This window comes from Amphibalanus amphitrite, unplaced genomic scaffold (assembly GCF_019059575.1).
Source record: "Amphibalanus amphitrite isolate SeventyFive unplaced genomic scaffold, NRLGWU_Aamphi_draft 000959F_arrow, whole genome shotgun sequence".
Classification (NCBI taxonomy): domain Eukaryota; kingdom Metazoa; phylum Arthropoda; class Thecostraca; order Balanomorpha; family Balanidae; genus Amphibalanus; species Amphibalanus amphitrite.
The window spans coordinates 166,076-193,317 of NW_024882453.1; the positions used below are offsets into that span (position 1 = coordinate 166,076).

The 27,242-nt window shown below is 47.5% G+C and overlaps 2 protein-coding genes across 5 annotated transcripts in view; one reads left to right on the forward strand and one right to left on the reverse strand.

The window, feature by feature from the left end:
• Positions 1 to 1,958: 1,958 nt before the first annotated feature.
• On the reverse strand, positions 1,959 to 6,791 carry LOC122368584 (programmed cell death protein 5-like). Of its 4 annotated transcripts, none has more exons than XM_043342667.1 (5): positions 6,697 to 6,791; positions 4,161 to 4,230; positions 3,897 to 4,020; positions 3,447 to 3,616; positions 1,959 to 2,541 (listed from the first exon to the last, which is right to left on the reverse strand). In XM_043342667.1, exons 2-5 carry the CDS (start codon positions 4,182 to 4,184, stop codon positions 2,476 to 2,478), a joined length of 384 nt encoding a protein of 127 aa, XP_043198602.1. In that variant the 5' UTR covers positions 4,185 to 4,230; positions 6,697 to 6,791; the 3' UTR covers positions 1,959 to 2,475. The 4 variants fall into 4 exon arrangements, with proteins under 4 accessions (XP_043198602.1, XP_043198603.1, XP_043198604.1 ...); XM_043342668.1 differs by having other exon boundaries at positions 6,708 to 6,746; XM_043342669.1 differs by having other exon boundaries at positions 3,897 to 4,017; positions 6,697 to 6,733.
• Positions 6,792 to 8,419: 1,628 nt separating this feature from the next.
• LOC122368586 (dipeptidase 1-like) overlaps positions 8,420 to 27,242 on the forward strand; it is a 72,382-nt gene continuing 53,559 nt past the window's right edge. Inside the window, exons 1-2 of the mRNA XM_043342674.1 lie at positions 8,420 to 8,902; positions 20,600 to 20,756. Coding sequence (XP_043198609.1) covers positions 8,519 to 8,902; positions 20,600 to 20,756 — 541 coding nt within the window. The 5' untranslated portion in view covers positions 8,420 to 8,518. The remainder of the gene's footprint in view (positions 8,903 to 20,599; positions 20,757 to 27,242) is intronic.

Consider the following 27,242-nt stretch of genomic DNA (forward strand, 5'->3'; position numbering starts at 1 on the left):
AGAAACTATGATATCCACAACTGACGAGACAGCGGTTTCCTTATTCCAGTATTCTAATTTGGTATCGTCTACTCAGCATATGGCATACTTATGGTGCCCTACAACAGAAAAATATTAACACCGTTAGCGGTGTAATTGCACAGTACATATCTGAGCACTTGAGGAAAGTTAATTTAGTCCCTTCCCCGCTTAAATTACTCGCGCTTCTAAATGAACACCAGGAAGAAGGTAATAGAACACTGTTAGGAGGGTTGGGTGTTTTGCTACATGTAGTAAAACACCCAACCCTCCTAACAGTGTTCTATTACCTTCTTCCTGGTGTTCATTTAGAAGCGCGAGTAATTTAAGCGGGGAAGGGACTAAATTAACTTTCCTCAAGTGCTCAGATATGTACTGTGCAATTACACCGCTAACGGTGTCAATATTTTTCTGTGTGTAAGGAATCACAATAAGTTAGGTGTCTGAATTGATCTGTATGGACATTTGTCCCATGTATATTGACTATCTCCCACCCCCACCGAGTCACGTGAAGGCGCAGGTGCCCACCCCACTTCCCATCCCCTTCCCCACCCACTGAGTCACCATCTACCACGCCCCATTTCAGGTCAATAGTGGTCCCGTCCCCTGTGCAGGTCAATAACGTCCCGCCTCCTGCCGCTGAGAGCGCTTCAGTCACTGTCTGGTAAATGGAATAGCGGTTCATGGGAGGACTTGTATATGCCTGTCATTGACGACACCAGAAACAGAGGGCTTAGAGGAATATAAATTATAAAACACCGGAGACAAGAGGAAGTTATCGAAACGCAGTGCAAACATATCGAAGACGATGCGAGAGCTCGACTCACGCATATGCATCAGAGCTAATTCTAGCATAGCTTCCAAGCAAAAATAGTCAGGATCACTCCTGTGTCTGAGTTATACCGCATTGATTCGTTCAGTACCGCTGTCTTTTACCGTCAGAAGCCACCTTATCCGCCCTCTCTGCGTCTCGCTCCAAGGTCTGCCGTAATTACTGTGTATACATACAGCCGGCATACGTCACTGGAGCCTACTACCGGCACCGTATATAGCCGAGTCAGAGTCAGTCCTGATTTATAGTCGATAATTGGTGGACGGCGGCCGGGACCACCCAGCTCCCTCTCCCGGCTCATACTGATGAGGTATACCGGGCTTGCGCCGGGTCACACCCGATGGACGGGACGTTTACGTATGCGCACTGCGTGCAACGCCCGGTGCCGGCAATATGTGCCTGTCAGGGAGACACCGCTCGATAACGGCTATTTGTAAATGTGTCGTGTATCGCTGGCAAGTAAAACAAATGGAGGTATTCATCATGTTATCAATTTCAGTTGCCAAACTCCATATTGAGTATCGATGTTACTTTGCATGCCATTCCTATGGTAGCATGATTATTGTACATTAGCACGCAGAAATTATGTTCCCGATCGTGAATGCAGCTTGTGTGCTTCAATACACAGAACAATCACCTAAATGGATAATTAATTCAGACAAGGCAACCAAAATTTGCTGAACATAACGAAAATCTCATTTGCACCTCAACGAGGGTCTAGTCAGTCCCAAAAGGCAGCAATTCAGATCGACCACGTTTAACGGGAATTGCAATGCTTTATCACGACTCACGAGAAAAAAAAAACATGAAAAGGTTTCGCCTTCTCACAAGCTTATTAAAAAATCGGGGTACTGTAAGTAAGATCCTGAACTGAGCAGCCATCGCTAACTTCCTCGATGATTGTCGGGGGCGTGTTGATAACATGGTGAGTCACCACAGACCTGCAAAGTTCTCCGTTAGGGACTGTGTCTGCAACCTCTACTCACTGGTGAATGGTGATCATAGCCCATGACTGTCCATGTTTCGATGAATTTAGGGTACACTTCACGGAAGCATGACACCGCATCACAAATACGATCTCCATTCAAGATAAAATCCATAACGTTTGTCACATTTGGTAGTCGTGTATTCTCGTGAGTCAGTACAAAAACGCACCGCAGTTCAGTACAACATAAAGCGTGTTACACCAATGTCAGCGTACCCATCCGGCCCGCTACCGGGCAGTATCTAGTCCCCAGTTTGCTGCCTTTCGATTCCGATTCACAGTATTCACATTGTGAATCGGACTTACTGTGGCAGCATGCATGAATGCAACATCAGGGAAGCCTCCATTTCCCGAGTTTAAGTCACTGAATCGCAGCATTTGATGCATGCACTCAAGCAACATGCCTGAACGCATCCCTCTTAGCAGCGGCTGTCCGTTTGATGTTTTGCTTAGCCGGCCAGTAAAATCACACCAGGCATTGGGACTTTTCACGCCAGCCAGCATCTCTGAGCCGGCATAAGTGGCGCTATTGTCAATCTCCACCAAGTCACCGACGTGACTGCATCGCTGCTTAGTTCATACAGATGTCGCCACAGGCGCAACTCGAGCCCGTAGCGTGGCAGTTTCTTTTCAGCACAGTTTATCCCAGAAGACTTTCATAGTCTTCGTCATCGTCTGAGTCCATGGCGGCACGCCTCCGGTCAAACTATAGGGATCGAACAGAACTTGGTCAATGCCTGCAACCGCTAGGAATGTGCTGAAACTGATAAAAAAATGAATATTTTGGGTACGGGAAGTCCGATGTATCAAAAAACCAACAGAACACCGTTCCGTGCTTCCATCCTAAGGATACTGAAATAATTCTCCTCCACGCCGCAACCCCCTCCGGACTGGAAGGCAACTTTATCTCATGCGGACTGCTCCCTTGGAGCGGCACCGCTGCTCCAGAGGGAGCGCACCCCGTAGCCGGGTGCAGTGAGTACCTTGCACTGGCGGATCCAGCTCCGAGTTTTGGGAGGGGCAAACCATAACAATGTCGTGGTTCTCTCCATGCACCGTATATAGGTGTAATGTTAAAATTATGCCGTTTGGGAGGGGCAATTGCCCTATTTGCTCTCCCCTAGATCCGCCACTGGTACCTTGGGGCTGGTCGGCCTGTCTTTCGGGACGGGCTCAGCCCCGGTGACTCACTAGGGTGCCTGCCCAGACCAATGTCTCCCCCTAATTCCTATCATCCTTCCGGCCCTGAAATGGTCTCGTCAGACCGAAGGGGCCTAGCCCAACAAAACAAACAAACAAACAAACAAACAAACAAACAAACAAACAAACAAACAAACAAACAAACAAACAAAAACCAACAGAAGCCTAAATATTAAAGACATCTACCCCATGTAAATTGGTTATTGCTGACTCCATCTTCAAATTTACGATTTGAATGACAATCGGTTAGTTTCAAAATATTCAAGGCGGAAACTCAACGAACTTCGTCCAGAACAATTATTCCACCTGTGTCAAATTCACCAACTCATGCACGACCTCTCCATCGGAGCTCCAGTCTCCAACCCACCAAGCCACCCTACCCCACCCCCACCCATTCACCGGTGACCTCACCTTGACCTTTGCCGTGGCCCTGTTTCCGGTCGAGTCGCTGACCCTCTCCAGCAGTCCGACGAGCTCTGGCTCGGTGAGACGCTGCTGGATCTGGCCCGAACGCGCCATGTTTACCAGCATACCCTCCAGCTGGGCGCCCTTCTCCGGCTTGGCCAGCAGGATCGTGTTCACTGAGGTCACAGGGAGGGGATCACATGTAAGATTAGTCAGAAGGGTTGATCGGTCCGTGGAGTACGGATCGGCCAACAGCCACAGGGACTAGTCTGTGGTAAAGTAAACCAAACCAGATGAACCTTACAAAACCGGTTAAATAGTGCTTGGCGGCAGATGGATGAGCTACATAATGTCAGTACAGAGAACAGCATTTATAGTAGCCTTCAAAAATCAATCCCTATTTGAATGGCGTTGCCATCAATGCTGCTGGAAGTTGAGATGCTGATCAATACTCACGCCTGGCTCGTGCCTTCTGGTCCAACAGGCTGGAGAGCATGCTGTTCTTCATCTCTTCCTGCTTGGCCATGGCTTCCTTCTGCTTCTCTGCATTCTGCGCTGCATTTCCCCCTCCAGCCCCCTGCTGAAAGAACAATGATTAGAAAAAAATGCTAAAACTACGCCAAACAACAGGAAAGGCATTCCACCATCTATTCAAGAGATATGTATGCTATGAAAAGTGTAATGCATTGTTGCAAAAAAACTTTTACTCCAGACACTTACCAGCATGCTTGGATCAATCTCCATCTTGAACTGAGATGGTCACTCTTTGTAAGTTGATTCTTTTGCCAGCCTGAAATAGAAAGAAATTAGTTACCAGCTTTATGGGAGTCCAAGTCCACTTGCTAGGTAAGACATCACACATAGCCTAACAATAGAAAACATCACCATCAGTGCATGATAACCTGCTGGGTGCTGAGCATGAGCTGCCTCATCAGCAAGTGAAATGAGCAATTTTATCAAAACAAGAAGCAGCCCAGAGATATCAGTGGAAACCATGAAAATGACACAAACTTGAGACTTGAGACACAATGTGTTTTTTTTTTCAGAAAAGGTCCCATCTACAATTGCGATACGAATATGCAACAGCATAAATTGTAGGACGTAGGTTGTAGGTCCTTTGACACCAGTCGTCACAGAGCGCTGCCTCCGGCGCCAGCGCCTTTACCTCTATTGATAGCGGTCTGCCCGGTGGCGGGCAGCGGCTGTGAGGCTGCGGGCGGCACCCAGCGCAATTGTACGGACTGGAGAGGCGCGAGGCGCCCGAGTACTTGAGGCGCATCATGTAAGAATATGCAACATTTGGTTTTAAAGTGAACTGGACTTTAACATTTACCCAAAGCTTGTACAGCCAGTTAGGCAGCCACACCTTTTGATAAGCCCAACACAATCCCAGGAACAGCATGACAACACCAGAAGAATAGCACAATTCCAACTTTATGTATAACTGAGAAATGGTCAATGAACCCCACAATGACACATGCACACAATCAGGCACATAGCCAGGATTTTGCTCAGGGGGGAGGGGGGACACAGGTCACAGCCTAGTGTCACACCCCTTCCAAAAAAGGAAAGCTCCTCGGATTTGGCCCACTATTTTGTGGGGTGTGGTACTGGTGCAGCTGTGGTTATTTTTTTTTATTGAATTTGATTTCATTTTATGCCTTCAAGGGGCATGGCCCCCGTGCCCCCCCCCCCCCGTTGGCAACATCCCTGTACACTTACTTACTTACTTACTTACTTACTTACGAAGTACAGAATTTGGATAGGCCAGACTAGGCCTTTAGAAACCTTTCTAGTCGAGCTCCTCGTGCGTCTGACTATTCATCTGCGTGAGGGATGTCGTGTGCATGGTGTGCCCAGTGAGCGTCAAGCCGGTTTTTGAATTGGTTCAGGGTGTCGGATGCGACGACCACTGACGGTAGGCTGTTCCAGTCGTTGATGACCCGGATGGAGAACGCGTTGCGCCGAATCCTGGAGACCGCTCGCGGCTTGGCTAGTCTCCATTGGTGTCCTCTTGTAGCAGGAGTTCTGTCGGCTGCCATCTCGAAGAAGTTGCGAGGGTCCATGTCCAGTCCACCGCGGAGCAGCTGATAAACCGCGATCATATCTCCACGCCTCCGTCTGTAGTACAGCGTTGGTAGCTGCAGCACTTTCAGACGCTCTCGATACGGGAGGTGTCGAAGATCGGGAACCAGCTTGGTCGCCCGCCTCTGCACCCGCTCTACCAGCCGCTGGTCCGCCCGGTTGAAGGGACCCCACACTAGGTTCCCGTACTCAAGGTGGGGTCGGACAAGGGCCTTGAGGAGCAGGGGGAGGGTTGATTTGTCAAGAAGGTGGAAGGACCGACGAATCACTGCCATCACTTGTGTTGCCTTCCTTACGGCCGCAGCAGCCTGCTTCCGGAATTTGAGCTGGGTATCCATGAGGACGCCAAGGTCTCTCTCGACATCCGACTCCGCGACTGTAGTTCCCCCCATCCGGTATGTGTGGTGCTGGTTGCCTCCGCCGATGTGGAGCACCTTGCACTTTCCAGGGTTGAATGCCAGCTGCCACCTGTCTGCCCAGTGAAGTGCCGCGTCCAGGTCCTCCTGCAGGGATGCCGAGTCGGACGGAGAGCAGATAGATCGATAGAGTTTGCTGTCGTCGGCGAATATCTTTATCCCACAGCTTAGCGGCTCCGGCAGGTCGTTCACGTACAGCGTGAAGAGCAGTGGAGCAAGGACTGAACCCTGTGGAACACCGCTTGGTACAGGAGCCCAGTCTGACTTGCTGCTCCCAACAGTGACTCGCTGCTTCCGTCCTTCCAAGAATGCGCCGATCCATCTCAGAATCTTGCCTCCGATGCCGTGAGCTTCAACTTGTACCGATGCCGTGTACACAATGACACTGGCAGCCTGGCTCGCCTCATTCATGAAGAAAAACACATTCGGTAGGTTAGGTATTCAAGCTTCATGTGAACAAACAATCTAAGCTCAATTCAGTTTACTTTATTAGGCCTGGGTAGACACTAGGAGATAGATAAGAAAACTCTTGAAACTTGAGCTTCAAATTAGTGGTTGATGCCAATGCTGATTTGGACTTGAAAAAAAACGTGAAATTGATAAAAAAGGTCCCCTCCCACACTTTGGTTTCTTAAGCCTAACACACTTCCATGGTGTTAAGTTATACATAAATTGTTAGCTGATACTATAATTGTTCAGCACAGGGCGTTGAAAATTACAGCCAAATAACTCCTCAAAAATAATACGGCACCTACCTCTTGCCTACCTCTCCCACCTCCCACCTTGCTACGCGCATTCACATCACACAAAAATTGGCTTTCGCCACAACTGTGACACTCGCGCTACAAATGACTTTTTGCTTCCATATGGCAGAAACACATTCCCTTCATTACAGGGAGAATTTATGCTTCTTAAATCCGCCCAAAGATGGCACTAGTAGTAAGCGCCTGTAATTATGCTGTGCCGCAATACTCTACATTCGCCAAGCGTTGAAGGTTGTTGACGCCGAGTATTTTGTCCTGTCGCGGACGAACCAAGAATGACGAGTCTGTTGCGAGTCCAGAATCACGGATCTGAATCAAAACTACAAATATGAAGCCTGGAGTCGGGTCAGGCTATATTTTTATTTCTCATGTCGCAAGTCAGGCAAATTCATGGCGAGCAAAGTCCACGCTTGTCACTTGCCAGTTATATAGAGCATAAAATATGAGGTGAAAACTACATGCCAAAGTCCGCCGAGCTAGACCAATGAGCGCTAATGTCGATTTAGTCAAATGTGGGAGCACCGGATTCTTTCGGACCACGGCTGTGTATGCGAAATGTGGGCCGGAGCCGGAGTTAGATCCGTCGGCCAGCACGCATCGCCCGTAGCTGCAAATTTTGCTTGAAGCCGGTGCCGAAGCTGCCAAAATGCGTAGCTCAAAGCGTGACAGGATAAGGCAGGTAGTCATCAGCAACTCTATTTAGATGGTAACTGCTGAATGTTTGTCACAAATGTCTGTTTGATGCCGATTTCCATCTAGCATTTCATGGACCGCTGACTTCTGTCGCTGCTATGTCTGCGGACTGCGACAGATCCGCAAAAATACATACGGTAGGGTGTGCCTGCTTGCAGTTAGTGTACGCTAAAAGATGTAAAAGGTTAGCATATTATAGTTTGACAGACAGCATTACTTTGATGTGTAATTATTTTTGTGGTTGATTGATTCTGAAGGGGAGAGAGAGAGAGAGAGAGAGAGAGAGAGAGAGAGAGAGAGAGAGAGAGAGAGAGAGAGAGAGAGAGAGGGAGAGAGGAGCGAGGGAGAGCGAGAGAAAGAGAGAGAGAGAGGGAGGGAGAGAGGGGAGAGGGAGAGAGGGAGAGAGAGAAAGAGAGACAGACAGACAGACAGACAGACAGACAGACAGACAGACAGACAGACAGACAGACAGACAGACAGACATATGGGCAGACAGACAGGCAGACAGACAGACAGGCAGACAGACAGACAGGCAGACAGAAAGACAACAGACAGACAGACAGGCAGGCAGACAGACAGGCAGACAGGCAGACAGACAGACAAACAGACAGACAGACAGACAGACAGACAGACAGACAGCAGATTAGAATAGAGGCTCATTAAGTTATAAAATCCGCGAAGAGGTTCATAGTGGAACCACATTGTTATGCCCTCTCGGTAACCTCAACAACAAAGTCAAAAAGATAACAGGTTCAACTAAGATAAAATGATGAATAATTATATACTCTTCGTACGACCAACGAAGATCGTCCCGATTCCCGATTGAAGGAGCACCTACGTTCCTCTCATTTAGTAAACGCTATCATCGACATTCGACACCCTCGGGATCATAACACTCAGCTCACCGATGAAATTCGATCGCCCTTTCGCTCCAGTCGGGGGTAGAGGAGCGGCGAGGGTCAGGGGCGGTGCGCGCCGGCCCAGTCGCTGGGGGGCGGTGTTGGACTCTCGGAGGGAGCTCAGTCGGCGTGCGGTGGTCGTCGCGTGAGGTCGACGACGTGATCTTTCTCGTGGTGGCATTGCGAGTGACCACGACTTGCGAAGTCATGTCTCAGTGTGTATGCGTGAGAAAGTGTGTGTTTTCGGCAGCTGTGTCCATCCCAGTGTAGCGCCGCATCTGGGAGCGATCAGACGCGGTGTTTCTTTCGGGGTTTCTCTCGGTGCTGGCGCGACTGCGGTGTCCTTGGTGAGGTGCCGGGACGTGGTCACCCTGCTGGCTGTGTTCTCCTCTCATATTACCATGGAAACCAGGCGACGATGGGGCCAGTGCAACGGGAGCTCGTGTCAAAGGACAGGGGAAGCGGCGGCGGCGGCGGCGGCGGCCGCCGCGGCTGACCCTGATAGTATCGAGTTGACCTGCGTGCCGCCACTACCCCAGGACCTGGAGCAACACATCAGGGAGTGTCAGTGCTCGTGTGATCACCTAGGCTTCGGAAACTTCAAGGTAGGAATGGGGATACACTGGCCAATGTAGGGGCGGGACAGTAATTGGGCGATATGGGTGATTTGTGTACTTGCCACAGAAAAGGCATTTAACTTGAATGGCGCTGGCCTATATAGGAGCGGGACAGTAACTTGAATTTGGCGATGGACGTGATTTGTGAACTCGATAAGAAACGTTAATCCATTAAACATTAGTTTATGGGCACAACATGGACAAGTGCAAGTGCCTGACTACTTCACTCGTGACGATTGGCAAAAGACTTTGCGAGCACATGCAAACGTAGTCAAAGATTTTCCCTTAATGTCGTATTCCAAGCCCTGAGCATCAAACGTTCCAGCTCAACCACTCTGGAAAAACAATAATTCGTGATGAGCAATTTAGAAGCTTGCGTGTAGTTGCGGTTAGTTTTTTTCTAATACGCCTAAATAGGCATGTGATTTGCGTCTAGCCGGTGGATGAATGTGTCAACTTCAAGTGACAACCACATTTTATCTTTGGTATTCTCAAATTTTAAAAAAGGGAGTCTCACGCTAAATAAGCACGCTTATCACGCTTGTGGTTGGATAACAGCATAAAAGCGGACATTCTAATGCATGTGACGTTAGCTTCACCTCAGTTATACTCGTACCATCAATGTTACTGGATTCAGTCGGATATTTTCAAAGAGAACAGTACGACAAAAACATTAGAAACTGCATCAAGAACAACCTTTTGCATCTTCCACTATTTTTCTGAGAACAATACTGACAAATTGATATCACCCAGGGGCGCGAGTTCGCATTCTAACTTGAATCTTAATAACGAAGCAAGGATTTCTAATTCTAATTAGCGGGCGCGACTCCGACTGAAATTACCATAGCCTTTAGCGCCGAGACGCAACGCTATTTTGAGGCGAATACGGTGAATATGAATGCAAGCCATAACATTCATTCAGCCATCGCACTCGAGCTTATCACCAATTGGCAAGCCGCTGCAAGAAGAGGCAGCAAACCAAGGTAATTAAAATGAAAAACCGAAATATAAATCCATGGCGTGGGCTTAAACTTGTAATTACCTATCCTTTTATTCCAGTCTGTAGCAATAAATTTCCTGCTGCGCGCCGGCAAAGCTGCCAGTAAAACTCGGGAACAACAATAAATTTCGGCCGGCGGTACCACGGTGTGACATGTGTCGGGAATTCCCAGCCACTCATTTTGCCCAGAAAAGCTGACGGCTGCTCAACGGACTGAAAAATAGAGTGACTTGTTCATGCCTCAGCTATACTGATGTCGTTTGATTCAATTTGTGGCTTAAAATTCAGCCTGCGGAAAAGCTGAATCGAGAAGCAAATGAAAAATGTTTGTTGCTGGTTCAGCAGATATCTAAAATTAGCTGTACTAGCTAAATGCACAAGGGTAAATTTGATGGCAGCATAATGGCATCCGTGACGTCTTTGACCCGCTGGTAACGTCGTGAATAGTGTCTTATCACGAGTGTCTTAGAAAATACATAAGCTATTAAAAAAAGTTATTATGTCGTACATGATAATCTTTGTCCCGCAGTTTTGTTAAATGTTGCAGGTCTAATGAATACCTCCACAGTACCCGACCGGTACTCAACAGGTTCAGCCTCTACTACTGAGGCATATGAAATTAAACGGAATGATGGAACCTTATAAGTTAAATTATTAAAAATGAGTGGATAAGCTGACAGAACCCTCTATAAGACAGCAAGCCAGCCAATGTTTCTTCGAAACTCAAAACATTAGGAAGTACACTATCACTATTGGCATTGGTACACACTACACAATGAATCGGTGAAACACATTACTTTTTAGCCACTATTTCACTTCTTATACCCACCTTAATTTATTCCATAAGGAAAAATTAATCAAAACTTTCATTGCACCCTTCCCACAGCCAAGATAAACGTATTGTGAAATCATCAATCTTTATTCGTGAAAAATATATTTTCGCGTCAAAAACTAATGGTTCAGTCTTACTGCGGGTAGGCGCCAGTTAGCGGCGATGGCGTACTTTTGACTCGATTTTGTGAATGAATAGAAATCTTTGAAGATCAGCAAGCCTGCAATGTCTCCGAAATTTGTTTCAAAATTACCAAATACCTACGATATGTTCTTGTTTGGTCCCTCGCTTGATCGGTGAAAAGAAACAAGCTTTGGTAACAACTACTATTAACTCAGTGCCTCATTCGTCTGGTTCTTTTTGCAGATGACATATGTAGCGATCATGAGAGGAAAAACTATTTAATTACCCTCATCAATACGGACTCTTAACGCTTTAAAATGTTACTATTTACGTCAAACACTGTTTGCTTACATCCATCAAGCCCTTGCTGCAAGCTCCGTGCGATGTCTACAGGAGAGTCTATAGAGTTTCGTTTCGACGGGATTTTCAATCTCACCATTTTCTCGTCAAGTCGACTCGATCTGTCGGATTGGCAGTTTTTATTCCGCGACTGTGTGTCGACTCAAAGAGAAATGATTTATGCTGAGAGCTCGCGAGACGCGCGTGATAAGACGGCCAAAATTTTGCACGAGTGCTCTCAGTCACATTGAACGATGTTCGGGAGCATTTATTGGATGTCGCTCTGATACAGCATGCTTCTCGCTTAAAATTTTCCATCGATACAGCGAGATTTAGATTTAGTAGGATTACAATATTGAGAAGTAAAAAACACTGATAAAAATTATGACTTATAAAATGGTATTTTAAGACGGAGACAACCCCGTACTTTATTAGAAATCTATCCTGTACATATTGTTTGCTTTCCATAGTTCAGCTAAGAACGATAACAAATCATATTTAGGCGGTTGCTTGTGTTTGTTTGAAAGAAAATGCAGTGAGCCTAGTGAAATACCTTCTAATTCCTGACATTGATAATGAGTCACTGCTTTAAAAACCATAAAGTTTTAACAAAAATGCCCTATACATTAATATGTGCCCCTATGCCATACACATGTAGCAAAGTACGAGTGCAGAGTAATTCTCTCATCCAAAACACCACTCATATTCAATTCTGCATTTCCAATCACTTCCTCCTCGTGCAAACCAGGCAGCGCGGTGGGGCGCTGGGCTGGGCCACTCCCAGATCAATAGGAATACTCCCTCCTGCATACTGTATATAAGCGGAGCGGCTTCAGGGCCGCGGCCGCCACCGGTGCCTTCGAGGAGATGTAAAAACCCAACTGCCAGCATAGATCGCGACCTAAATCCGGGGGCGGGCCGGCCTGCCGTCGTAAGTCGCCGCGCGCGAGTGCAGACCGTCTCGGTCGAGCGGCCGACGGTCGGTCCCGCTCTGCACGTCGCCAGGAATTTGGACTGCGGGGCACGCAGCCGTTTGACCAGAGGCTGGTTTATAGGTCAACTCTGAATGGATTGTCGTCAAACTTGAATTGATGGGTGTGTTATGTTCATACTCCGCGCTGGGACGTTAGAACCTCGTTTAGCGGCGGGGTGGTTCGTTTTTTACCCCGTCTCACCGGACCTCTCACGGCTCGCTGATGGGCTAATCCTGATCAGCTCTTCGGTCGGAGCCGGGCTGAGCTCTCTCAGCTCCTGTGCTTTTTGTCGGCGTCCGCTGTGAGCTGCTAATGACGCCAATTGGGCGACGATCGGAAGCTGCGATAGAGGAAATTTGGAGCTGTGCAGTGTGCAGCTCCCTGCCCGCCGTAGGCTGACGCATAACGAGCGACCGACGATTCCGATGGGGTTAATTGAAGCGTGACAAAGCTGTTGGCGAGGTGCCTAATGGGGAGTTTATAATGAGGCCGGGGGCAAGGTTGCCTAAATGATGCAGTGATGTGCTGTGGTAGAATAAGTAATGTGTTGCGTTGATGTGGCGGTTTGGTATCTTGCCGTGTTACTGGACATTTTAGTTGATATGGGTACAACTAAAATGTCTAAGAATGATAGCAGAAAGGACTGCACATTTCTGTCGAAACCGCATAGAAGCATAAAGCAACCGTTATTCTTCAAGTTATTCCCAACCTGGAATGTTTCCCATATGTTTCCCCTTGATGTAAAGAGCAATAATAACACACACAACGAGGAGTAGATCCTGCAGAACATACATAGACGTCCAGTTAAACAGTAGGGGAAGTTGGGGGAACGCCGAAGACTTTTTTTCTGACGCCCGTAGCACGCAAGGTAGACAACATACGCTATTCTTGTTGGCGTCATTCGAGAGGCCAGTCTTTTGCCTTTCAAACATACCAGGCGCATTTGATGAATTCGCATACCGTTAAGCGCACAAACTAAAAATATCAAAGAAGTGACTTTTTCGGCGTTGCCCCGGACTGCGGGGAAAGCCGAAAATGGGAGAAATGATCTACGGGGAATGCCGACATTGACGTTTTGCTATTTTATCTCAAACTTTATCCAGAATTCATCAAAGCTGACGCACGTTTCAAGAGCTTGAGGACGCGGTGCACACTGGAAGTTCTAATTGTGTGATATAATAAGAAAATGCCAGGTAAATCATTCCTTATAGGTAACAGGCCGTTGTGTCGGTTGAAAGTGTAATTTGTGTGACTAAAAATACGCGTTATTATTCTACAGCAGTAAAGTCCACGTAGCGTGCTTTTAACACGTGCGTAATCGCACGTTTTCGGCATTACCCCAGCCAGCCATACTTTCATTTGCAGGCCCATAACTTTCCAACGTGCTGTATAAATTTCAAATAGGCAGCACACTTATGCAAAGACATGCTAAAGATTACTTGACCGAATTGGCCAGACAAACGGTAGCATAATGAGTAAAAAATGCAGCTTCAAAGGCGCATGTAGTACAAGGGAAACGTACATTGAAAACGCTCTTGGCGCCCTCACAGTCGAAGTATTCCGAATGACGACTCGTAACAAACATGCGATAATTGTAGTCACTTAAGCTTCAGAGCATCACTGACAGGTGGCATCCATGTCTTACGGTTTTCGAAATATCTCGAATTTCGGCTTTGCCCCAACTCCGGCATTGCCCCAACTTCCCCTAAACGTCAATTATACCGAGCGCCCCGTCAACCATAAGCTCTCGACGCCACAGACCAATCATCGCACTGATGCTGGCTGACGGAACCATGTGATATTTCATTTCACGGAATTAGACGGGGCCTAGCCATATTCAACAGTTCTCTAAACCGAATGGCAGTTGAATTGCTGAATCGTCAGGGAAGGAGACGATGCGTTGAAGATTATTGCTGACTCGACACCTACAGCGGAGAAGACGGGGTGCTTCACGCACGCAGCGAAGCTGAATTCGGACATGAGTACGGACTGCATATGAATATAGGTTAACTTCTGCTAACAGTAGACAACTGTACATAATGCATATTCATGATGAACTGGTGTTCATTTCCTAGTTGAGTGGGTAGGTCGCCTGGGAGTAGGCGTAGCCGCAGTAACAACTCAAACACTACGTAGCTTAAAAAGTCTAACGCACTTCATATGTTTCATATTGTCTATAGATTTTGAAATTCGCATGTTTTATCAGAAAACCAATTATCCTTCGCTAGAGCATTCATAAAACTAGTTGTTGGACCAGTTCGTGTTCCGCGGTAGTTTATGCATGTGCTCTCTGCAACTTATTGCTACGCGTGACCCGTCAGTCATTTCAAAGCTGAGGCATGTCAGCGATGAATATTCCTGAGAAGCTCCGTTTTAACGGCCCCTGGCAATGTCAGGAATGGGCTGCGAAGGGCAGTCACGTACGCGCCTGTCCGAGCAGGCACGTGAGATTAAACACGCCGACGGGTGAAATTCGCCGAATATGGATCCAATCGCTCGCCGGTGGGCTGGGTGACACGGGGCCCCATGGACCCTCAGGCAATTTCTGTACATGGTATCGTAGAACCAGCGAGCTACTCTAAGATGCAGTAGACTGGGTTCAATGGTTACATGCCACGCCGACTGGCTTCATACGGAACACTTCTGAAGCAGCGAGAAGCCACAGACGAGCCACCATATACGTACGCTGTGAGCTCGATGATAGCCGTGAATTGGTGAAACCCAAGGGTGAGACCCACACGGCTACATTTGAAGCTACGATGACGTAAAATCGTAAGTTTTCCCAAACAAAAAGAATGAAACAAAAGAAGACATATTTACAATGACGGCAGACGACATCTTGGTGTGGCATCTTCCACTAGACCACCAACGAAGCGGCTTTTCTTCATCCTCTTTCCATATGTTATCTCGATCCCTTCTGCACACACTCTGAGAGATCGAACAAACGAACGCTAATATACTGGGTCCCTTTTCTCGGCGCGCGACGGCGTGGGCCGATAAGTGTTAGCGTGGGACCGAGCTAATCTGCACGGTATTGATCCTGGTTACCGAGCTGACTGGTGTGAGAAGATCCAGGGTAAGAGGTTCCAGGGTGAGAGACTCTGGAGTGAGAAACTGCTGCTAGGTGAGATGCCCTTGGGTCAGAGGCTAGCGGTCGTAGACTACGGAGTGGGAGTCCAGGTTAAGCCCGACTTGGGCATCAGAGCTATTGAGGTGAAACTCGGGAGTGGTTGGCTGAGCGATAAGACTTCGGAGGGAGATGTTTTTAGTAAGAGAAGTGAGAAAATCCGTGGCTATTAACTCTAGTGTCAGATACTTTACATAGGCCAGAGGTTCATGTGAAACTCTCATGGAAGTACGTAAATTGTGGGGCATTGTCTACGACTCTTGAAGCTACGTAGCCTCAGATTTTCTGGATCGTTGAAACATCGGTCTGCGGGTGTTTTCAGGGCTACCGATGCTCTCTGCTCTGTTGAAGCGTTCGGTTCCGGCAGCGGAAGCTGAGCTGAAGTTAAATTTACCAGCGGCACTTCCCAGGCTGCGGTTCACATGGCGCAGAGCAAGGTTCCGCGTGGGCCCAGAGCTCATTATAATGCGGCTCGCCTCGAGTCAAACGATTCGTGCGCGTGATTATTGAAATTAAATGCGGGCATAAAGAGGCTGGATATTTTATGCATGCGAGCATGTAAGTACGTCGCAATGCTTCAGAAGTCTTGCATGGCTTTTCTAATAACTATGTAGAAGGGCTGATGACTTGTTAATCGTAGACAGTTGGTCGTGCCTAAAGGAGAACATGATTTAATTATATCTTGTATTAATTCACACAACTGCATTGGCCGGTGAACAGAAACCAGTTTTCAATCACCAAAAAACAACCAGAAGCCATCAGTTTCCTTCTGACGCGTCGCACCGGAAGCCTCCATTTACCACTTTATGTATGAACACCGGTCACTGTGGTTCATTTTTGGTGCTGGCAACTCCTTTCTATTTCTGGCACACCGGTCACTTCGTCTCCCATATCCGCAGTCAACGTCCACCGAATGCCCAATGAAAGCACAATTCAGACTCCCCATCATCAGAGGGATCCCTGCGGCCCAGGCTCGGCTCGGGTCCACTGTCTGTTCCGTTCTATTTCTATGCAGATCCGCCTTATCGCAGGAATGTTGCAACATAAAGCAGGCGGTCGGGCGGCGCCGGCCTGCGACAGAGATGGCCTAAGAATGAAGTGGGTCAGCCCTGTCACTCGCCACGGCTCGATGGCTGCAGTGCCATCGAATGGAATCAGACAGCTGGAGCGTCAGTGGTTGTGTTTATGTTTTGAATGCCAATATGCATTCCACACTACTATGTCAAATGTTCGTATAATGCATAACCAGTGGGAATGATGTAAAATCAGCACCACACAAACACTGGATGGCAATTTCGGGTCAGTCGACCGCTTATCACAAAGTTTTGATTGCATGAAGCGTACAGAAATACTACCCTCCCGCTTGATGTGCCCCCTGGTACTCATGAATGTAGATTATCTGCGTGTTTGACGGCTGGCGACCCAAATGCGGCAGCTTTATCGCTTACCGTGGAGTGTGCCCAAATCCCGCGACTCTATCGTTTTCTGTAAGCGCCTTCTTCTGCAGCCAGCATCTCTGATTCAGTAGCCCGGCTTCTGTCACTTCCAGTGGCGTTTGTGACCGATGAGAAAGACTTCCTTGTTTTTCATGAGTGGAGTTCTTAGGAGAGACGTGTAATGTGCATTGTGCCGTGTTCTACGCTTCCAAGCATAGATAGCTAATCGATCAATTCAGGCAATTACACAGAACAGAAATGCAAACTGAGGAACAGTGTCTGATAACCATCTGCACGACACAGCGCTCAACCAGCTGATCATGCAACCACCATCCCATTTATCGCCCGGACTGTCATCACCGCACCATGTCTGGTGACGCCGGCGGTGCCTCAGGGAATTATACCCGGTCGCCATGTCTCATCCCCTTCCCTGGCCGGTGTCTCGGCGGTCGGCCGGGCCTAATCGAGTCAGGCAGGCGCGGCGGAGCGGTGCTCTCACCGCGGCTGGACAGAGGAGCAGGTGAGGCCTCTCGGTCGGTGAGGCCTCTCGGTCCGACACCCGCGGGATGCCGGGGAAAGGCCGGACCAGGCGCCAGCCGACCACACCGCAGTGGGGTGGGACGGGTGGGGGATAGAGACGGGAGGGAGGAAGGGAGAGAGGGAGAGGGAGAGGGAGAGGGGGAGGGAGAGGGAGAGGGAGAGGGAGAGGGAGAGGGAGAGGGAGAGGGAGAGGGAGAGGGAGAGGGAGAGGGAGAGGGAGAGGGAGGGAGAGAGAGAGAGAGAGAGAGAGAGAGAGAGAGAGAGAGAGAGAGAGAGAGAGAGGGAGGGAGACGGGGAAGGGAAAAGAGAGATGGGATGGGAGAGAGACGAAAGGAACTAACCAGAGCGAAAGAGCAACGGAAGAGGCGGGATAAGGGACAGGGGTTAGGTTAGGATCAAGGAAAGGGATTCGGTGGATTAGGCTGTTGCTTGCAAAGAAATATCTGCAAGAGGGTGATTGTTGCAAAATCAGTGATAAATGTGTCAATCAAAAATGCAAATCGCCGGAAGAAAACTACAACAAGTCGCACGCAAGTGCTTTAGCTCACATCAAATGTTTTTTTTTTATAAACAAACCTGCGTCTTAGAGCACACCCCACGTGCCTGTCAACCACACCTACACCACTTGTGTCTGTCTTTCGATCACAGCACAGAGAAGGCTGGCTCCGGTATGAGATGAAGCGCTGTCTCGGCCGGAAAAATGGCTGTCTGGCGGGCCGGCGAGCCAGCCGCCTCTCACGGGAGCAATGCGAAACGGCCGCCGACCGGCGACGTCGGCCGACCGCGGAGAGTTCGTCGATTTTCGATTGGCAGACAGACCCGACGGTTGCCGAAGCCGAGGCCGCGAGAGGTCATTGGTGGTCTGGGTCGAACCGCGCTGCGCAACCGTGACGCAGGGGTGTCTAAAATCACTGGCCATGTGGGTGGAGGTTTCATGTGTATGGAGCTGGTAAATTGATCGGAATAAATTGCATTGCAGGCCAACGAGTGAAGCCACGCCGAGGCTGATTTTGTCCACACGATTACGGGGCCATATATATCAGTCCATTGCGCTAGACACCGCGTTGTCGGCGGCAGACATGTTGCCCATCATGAGCATGGCTCCAGCGAAAGCCGTGCTCCCCATGGCAGACAACTGTTACGGCAGGACAATGTCTCGTTAGCATGTGGCCACCGTTCCTCGTACCATCTAATATCCTATTCGAGTGCCGACGACCGGTTGGATTGTCACAATGAAGTTAGTTCATTTGACCTGGAACAGAGTGTGACCGGTACTTCAGCTGGGATCCAATTTCACAGCAGTTTGTCGGCGAGCTGCGGCAGCTGCCGCACAACTTCCTACTGACACCGGTCACCGGTCAGGGCACTGAGGGTCAGACGGGGTTAGACGCGGTCAGATAAGGCCGGTTGGGGTCGGGTAGGGTCGGACATGGTCAGACGGATAAGGTCAGACATGATCAGAATCGGACAGCGTCAGACGGGGTCAGAGTCGACAGGGGGAGAAGGGTCGGCCAGGATTAGATAGAGTTAGAGAGCGTCGTACAACGGCAGAGAAGGTCGGATAGGGCCAGGCAAGATCAGGCAAGGTCGAACAGGGACTCCCACCGCCTCGCGCGGCGGGCCAGTATGTATGGAAAACGCTCATCTGCATTATCCGTGCAACATCGTTCAGTAGTGTTGGTTGTGCGTTTCACAAATGATGAAGAAACTCAGAACGGCAAATATGTAGGACGGTTGCAAAAGATAAAGAAGTCTTTGAAGCCATGAGCATTATAACTTTTTTAACATGAAGTTGTCTGCCATCTTTGATGTACCTTCTTCCACTAATCTGATGACAATCACCGATGTATCTCTTGAAATGTAACACAAACATCAGAAATGTAATTTGAAGAACTTTAAGTAGCGATATGAAATGGATACAACATCGTAGGTGTATGAGAATCATCTATGTTTGATCAGCGTTTAAAGAACCTTTTCAACCAACTATTTTCAGATGAATATGCATGCAGTGTACACAATCTAATGTGAAGCTCCGGTTTGCACATTAAACATTCAGCCTCTCGCAGCTGCCACCGCAGGCGGCGAGTCCCATACGGGCTCCAGCCGTGCTTATTAAGAGAAATGGAGCTACCGTTTGTCTGTATACACCGGGGCGGTGGGGGGGGGGGGGGGGGCGCTGTTCTACTTCCCATAGTCGGACGGAGTGTTCCGGCAGGAAGCCCAACTGCCGAGCTACAACCGGGTCCCTACCGTGTACTGCCGGGGGCCCTCACTAAACACTGCCGGGGGCCCTCACAGGCCACTGTACCGGACCCTCACGGCCCACTGTCTTGGGCCGTCACTGGTCTGCCTTGGACCCTCACTGGATTCTGTCCCAGGCCCTCACTGGCTCCTGTCCCGGGCTATCACCGTCCCTGGGCCCCTCAGGCTGCTGCCCTAGGCCTCTGCGCGAAATGTCTGAATCTCACCCAGATTATTGTTTTCAGTCAAACGCGGGGAACGACCGGCCGAGCCGACACTTTGCCGAGAGAACAGCGCCAGCGGGAGCCATAACCGGCATGCGCGCCTCCCATTTGGCACGGTGTTTGCGCTCATATGGTGCGAGCGGCACGCTCGTCCCTGTTGACTGTCTACATATGAACGGCAAACAAAACAATCAGACAAAGGCAACGGTGCTCGACTGGCAGCCGGTATCAGGGTCAGCGGGACGAGCGCGCTTTTATTGGACGCCCGTGTAGAGGTGGACCTCTGCTCGCAACAGGGCGGAAGAGAAAAGACTGACGGCAAATATATCTAAGGAATCGGTAGCTTTTCTAAAGAAAGCTTTTGTCGGGGAAGCGCTTCTTGCTACGGCTCGATTTCTAAGGAATCCGGAAGCGTTCTCGTCGGAGAATTAATATCTGACTGAATGCGGAAATGAGACTGGGTCATCTTTTATCGGAAGGCCGAACGGGATGCGTATCGGACGATTCGTTTCGGGTCAGTTAAAAGGAAAGCGAGAGAGAGGGGTTGGACAGAGTGAGGAAGAGAGCGAGTTAGAGAGAGAGAGAGAGAGAGAGAGAGAGAGAGAGGGAGAGAGAGAGAGAGAGAGAGAGAGAGAGAGAGAGAGAGAGAGAGAGAGAGAGAGAGAGAGAGAGAGAGAGAGAGTTAGAGGGAGAGAGGCCACTTGTCGCTCGCTTATTAGTTATTCTCCTACTCTAAGTAGTAGGAAACCACCCGCCGTCCGCTCGTAAGTTCTTCTAACAAAGACCACCTAACCCCACCCGCCTGTCTCTCGTTCCTCCGCAGCCCTAACCACCTGCTCGCTGTTTCAGACCATCACCTACGTGGAGGGCCAGCACTGGGACAATGTGGACGTGATTGACGTCAAACCGTCCGCGTCCGCGTCCACCGTGGACATTCTGCACGGGGAGCTGCCCGGCGCCGGCTCGCCCTGCAGTCCCGAGCGGCATCGGCACGGCGAGAAAAAAGGTGAGACGGCACAGTGTCTGTGAGGGAGGCGAGGAGGGACTCAGACTCAGAGGTGGAACTTTTTGTTTTTCATTGGGGTTGTAGTTTGCCGGAGCCCAGGGTATACCCCCACCAAAACCCGAAAAGTCCCCGGATTCGGCCCACTATTTTTCGGAAGGGGCCCACATTTTCAGTTACAAAAAAAAAATAAAAATAAAATAAAATAAAAGTGGTCCATCTCCAGGGAGAGACGGCTGACCCTGTCGTCCCTCCATTGGCTATGTGCCTGGTTGTAGGTACTCGGGTATCGCCAGTCGCCACCATGGTCGTGGCCATAGGCGGCGGAACGGGGAGGGCACCGGGGAACCGTGCCCCCCTTGATTTTGGTATTTTAACATTAGCCCTATGGGCGTTGCATGGAAAGAATGGGATCAAAAGTCGACAGTGCCCCCCTTAATTGAGGGTGTTCCGCCGCTAGGTACTGGTCGTGGCGATTCGGAAACGGTAGGTAAACGCCCAAAATCACAGTCCCTATGAATACTTGTTTCTTTCCACATTTGACACAAACATTACTCAGTATTGGAGCAGGGCTCTTTCCCTACGAGTAACAATTTAATCCACTCGTGGTAATTGAGAACGAAGACCTAAACAGGAATACGTTATTTTTAGACTAAAAAACTTAAAACGAGTCCATCTTTGTATATTAATGCCACTGTCGTCTGGAATACGTCTATTACGGAAACGGGTAGTATAAACCGGAATAGTGACTGATCAGACATGAGATATTTTGCAAACGAGGACAACATAACGAACACAATGCCGCAAAGGAACATAACACTGGATCTAAATTATCTCAACCTGAGGAAACTAAATAATAAATGCCACAGCCTTTTCATATCACCGAATACTTCAATTAACTAGATGATCTTCTTTTTTTTCAACGAGCAAATGTATTATGCATTGTTTGGCGAATCGTAAAAAAACGCATACTCTTCACAGCCACGATGGCTAGGAACACATAGCGGCTTGTTTGTCTGCCCCTGAGACACTGAACGTACACCGATTTTCAGCTAAATCGAAAGACCCCGCCGTTTACCGTTAAAATGTTAGTTGGCTGTTAATTCGTTAACGGTGCAAAATACCACCCCAAAGAGGCACATTTTTCGGAATAAGCGCATCGAGGAGGCCCTGTACACCGATTTTCAGCCAAATCGAAAGACCCCGTCGTTTCCCGTTAAAATGTTGATTGGCCGTTTACTCGTTAACGGTGCATAATATCACCCCAAAGAGGCACATTTTCGGAATCAGCGCATCGAGGAGGCCCTGTATACCGATTTTCAGCTAAATCGAAAGACCCCGCCGTTTCCCATTAAAATGTTAATTGGTCGTTAACTCGTTAACCCTATTAGTGGCAGGCTCCTGGCTACCCCATATTAGTGGCAGGGGGGGGGGGCTGTTTACGACCCCCCTTGATATCTCGAGATCTAGCCGGCCGATTTTCAAAATTCAAACGGCATTCGATTTGGCTCAACGAGATCTACATTTCTAAAAAAAATAAAATTAAAAAATGTCAATAGGGGGGTAGAGGGGGGTAAAAACGGGCAAATTGCAGATACATTTTAGACTGTTTATCACGGCCAGGTTTCTGAACCAATCTTAACGCAACTTTTGCCGATCGATAGAGAATGAACCAGGAATTCACATGGATCCTAAAAATATGCATTTTCAAAAATCATAGGCGGATACAGATCATTGAGATTGGGGGTACACAAAAAGTATAGTAAATAAGGTTTTTGTTGGTACTGTTTCTAAAAAGGGTGGCAATGATCTTGTTATGTTACAATTTTCTTATGAGAGAACGACTAAAATTGTATTGGTCATGCATAGGCGGTGTCAGGGCACCTATGTTGGGAGGTAAAAAATAACCCCCCTTTTTGGACGCCTGGATCCGCCTATTATAGCAAAAACGTGTCAAAAGAGGATGCACAATAACTTTGTATATGTTATCACATGATACCTTTCATTCACTGTTCGTAAAACTGGTGCAGCATCGTGATCTTCGCCCAAATGACTCGCTTCACGAATAGGACCCCCAATTCCCAGTGCTCTGGAGCCGCCCCTGGTAAAGTTATGAACTTGAAATTTTCAGGGAATGTGCCCAATTTAGTTTTAGGAAAAGTCAGAAAATTTCAGCATCGTAGCTTCAGCGGTTTCGGAGATATTCCCGAAAAACCTGAGGGGTGGATAAAAACAACCCCCCCCCTGCCACTAATAGGGTTAACGGTGCAAAATACCACCACAAAGAGGTACATTTTCGGAATCAGCGCATCGAGGAGGCCCTGTATACCGATTTTCAGCCAAATCGAAAGACGCCACCGTTTCCCGTTAAAATGTTAATTGGTCGTTAACTCGTTAACGGTGCAAAATATTACCTCAAAGAAGTACATTTTCGGAATCAGCGCATCAAACAGGCCCTGTATACCAATTTTCAGCTAAATCGAAAGACCCCGCCGTTTCCGGTTAAAATGTTAATTAGCCGTTAACTCGTTAACGGTGCAAAATACTGCCCCAAAGAGGTACATTTTCGGAATCAGCGCATCAAGGAGGCCCTGTATACCGATTTTCAGCTAAATCGAAAGAACCCGCCGTTTCCCATTAAAATGTTAATTGGTCGTTAAATCGGTTACGGTGCAAAATACCACCCCAAAAAGGTACATTTTCGGAATCAGCACATCGAGGAGGCCCTGTACACCGATTTTCAGCTAAATCGAAAGACCCCGCCGTTTCCCGTTAAAATGCTAATCCCGTTAAAAGTTAATAGGTCATTAACTCGTTAACGGTGCAAAATACCACCCCAAAGAGGCATATTTTCGGAATCAGCGCATCGAGGAGGCTCTGGATACCGATTTTCAGCCAAATTGAAAGACCCCGAAATATGCTGCTGTGAGGCTGATATTCGTTGCTGCTGATTTGACAGACGTCGCCAAAACCTTGCATTTGTATCAAATGCGTCATGCTGGCTTACATGTGACTTAGTTTGCATCGTTTGCATTCTGTTCGCGAACCTGTCAGTAAGATTATCAGCACTAATTATCGCACAGGATTGGTTTTTACTTTTTATGGTCGTCAACGTTGATTTCAAGTGTCGTCATTTTAGCCAAATATTCGTGCTGATTGGTGGTATTGTGCCAACTGACAAAATTGCGAACAGAGTGATATTTCACTTAAGAAATGTATTTGATATTATGATTATGGTGATTGAATGCTACATAGGGTGGAGGCTTAGGTTATGTTAATTTATTTCTGAAGCTTGCTGTTTTGTGTCAAACTTTTCATCTATGCTTATCTCTTTGATAAGCACAGCCCACAGGTATGAAATATTTAGTGAGAAAACCCAAAAGTACAGTGGCGGATCAGGATTCAGGGGGGGGGGGGCAAAATGGGCATTTGCCCCTCCCAAACGGCATAATTTTAATATTACGCCTATGGACGAGGCATGGAAAGAATCGATAAATTATTATGGTTTGCCCCCCCCCCCCCAAACTCTGAGCTGGATTCGCCACTGCAAAAGTATGATGAATGTTATGATTTTTTTTTGCTTCACACTTTCATGTTACATGTTAAGATTTTTTGAAACACTTTCAATATGATTCACTTAGTATGCTTAAGAAGTGTGAAGTGATTGACTTTCATATCATGCTCTGCTCACTGTCTCAGCGGAATAATATGTTCTTAACAGAGCACTTTCAATGTTTTTAGCATCTGGAATTCAAAAAGATGTCCTAATTTATTGATATCTTCACTTTCTTGATATATCTCAATTATCTGCTTCTGAAGGGATACATATTTTGTTCATTTTCATGTGTTTCAGGCTAATTCTTAATTTTCCAATGTTGGGGTTGTAGTTTTGCCATTGGGGTTGTACTTTTAAAAATTGGGGTTGTAGCTACACCCCCCACAGTATATAAAGTTCCGCATGTGCTCAGACTGAGCGGAGGATATTCAGTGGATTGGTCTTACCTATGGTGCGATATAAGACTTGCTCCAATAGATGCCCTCTGTTTCATCGCTTTCTCCACAATTGCGCTCACACCTACGTAGGGTTGCTACATCTTAAGCCTCCAACGCAAAACTGCTTTCATCAACTGAAATGTCACTTGTAGGAGGAGGCTTTAGCGTCTTAACACTTCCATTGAAGGTCGCCGAATATAGCTCAAGCCGCTGCACACCTCGAGTGTCATCAGCCTTGCTTTATATAGACATTCTATTTGTACTCTGCTTTGAGGCGGCCTTTACCAACACTGAACAACCTTTATTGCATTTGATTGAGGCTGGTATCCCACTTAAAACTTAAACCTTAATTTATGTGGTAGTATTTACGTACCAAGAAAAATCATGAAGTATGTCTAGATCGATTATTGAATTTATCTACCTCACTTTTCCGTAAACTTCAGATGCTTCAACTGATAATTATATCTACTGAAGGGCTGGATGTCAAAGATATGATTTTTTTACAAATATATTTGTACCATTTTATATATAACACGTATTGTTTGCGTAAGATTGAACTCCTTTTGATATGGTTTAGTTCAGTAATAAAGTGGCCAAATGACATTTTTTTTTTTACAATCTTCCCTCCAGCAGCGCTCCGTCGTGACGGTCTGGAGTTTGCATCCTCATTCAGTCTCCCAGAGTGGAGAGACCCAATATTGCCTGAACCCACGCTACAAGGTCTGCTTTGTGGCACACCTTCCAATACCATATGACATTTATCTTGCAAAATGAGAGCGGGCCGACGTCCGCTTTATGGCCAAGGCGTCTATTGGTCATCGAACGACCAGAGATGATGATGGGGATCGTTCGCTGGCGACCGACCGCTCCAGTATTGAGGAGACGGAGTTATGCTAGAGTGGAGACTGGAGACCTAGAGCGGCATCGGTACCTGACCTCACCAACGGAGGTCGCCGAGCCTCAGTGATCCCAGATAATGTGCAAACATTCGTTTCTTACTTACCCCGTTTACATGAGTCAGCGAAAATGACGTTTAGAACGGATATTTCCGTTTAGCGAAAAGTGCGCAAGTTTCGACTCATGTAAACTGGTTTGGGCGCGCAAAAATGACGATTACGCGGAACGGAAATATCCGATGAATTAATGGGAAATATCCGTTTAGGACGTCAGGCCTAAACGGATTTTTTGCGCATCTAGCAGAAAATGACATGAATATGCATGTTTTATAGATGAAATTTTTTAGTTTACACATCAAAATACATAGTTATGTTGAATGGTAGGTCTAATGACAATGAAATCCACTTTTTGCCCCTGATTTCGCGCCATTGTGGCAGATTCATGAAGTACCTACATAAGTGTTGAGAGGAACGTCCTATGCTTCAAAAGGGAAGCATTCTAGTTGAGGGGTAATTTCCTTATTTCTTAGATTCAACAATCAGGGTTCAATTACAGGGCCACCAACATAGCCTTCCCAGCCAGTCGCTCCCTATAGCCACTTGGAACAGCATGGTAGTGCCATTTAGTGCTTGGTACACTGGATATGATGCTTGATTTATTTTGCTTTAGTACATGCTCCCAAAAATGTTCTCTACCTAGGTACTTCAAACTTCCTAGCAGTGATTCAGATAACTTATGCTTCAGCGAACAGCCACCAGACGGCAGGGCACGAAGGCTGGTTGAAACAGGAACTTGGCTGCATGCCAAAATATACACAAGACACACAGCCAAATTTACTCAGTGACACTGCCATCTGCCCCCCCCCCCCCCCCACCAATATTTAAATGTTCTTAGATAATTGTTCCAAAGAAGTAGATTCTTCAGTGGTGGGAAGGCCTCTGAAAGTTTGGTTAATCTCGGATGGTGGAAGCAGGTACCTGGCAAGTTTTGTGGAATTTGTAGAATCATACCTAACCTTACCTACCAACCTAACTTTCAACCTACCATCCTTCAAACACACCTACATGCCTACAACCTATCATACCAAACTACTTCCTACCAATCTACAAGGTCAACCAACCTACCAAACCACATAGGTACCACTCGGACTTCATCTTCACATCTTACCTGGTGTGATTGAGAGTGGATTATTCTATGCATTTTGAAAATTGCACTGATAGTGTCTCAAAGTTTGGTGGTGAGTAGATGTAACTTCTGATATGAATAAAACACATGGAACTGATGGATCCTGTGTTGCACTCGACAGTCAAGCAATGCAATGCACAGCACAGGTCACATCTACTACACAATTCACCTAGTACTGATCTGACCCCTGTCTTTGAAGAACTGAGCAGCTAAAAGCAAAAAATGAAAATAAAATGCTGGAATATTCAAGTGCTTCAAATGTGTTAACCAAAATGTATGCACAATCCCGCACCAACCACTTTCATACCAATGTTTTCTGAAGTGTGGCACCATCCTGCACATCCTTTCATGCATTTTCATTTTGTCAACTTACTGGAGGTCAATCATGATGAGCTATGACTATTATGAGCTGTC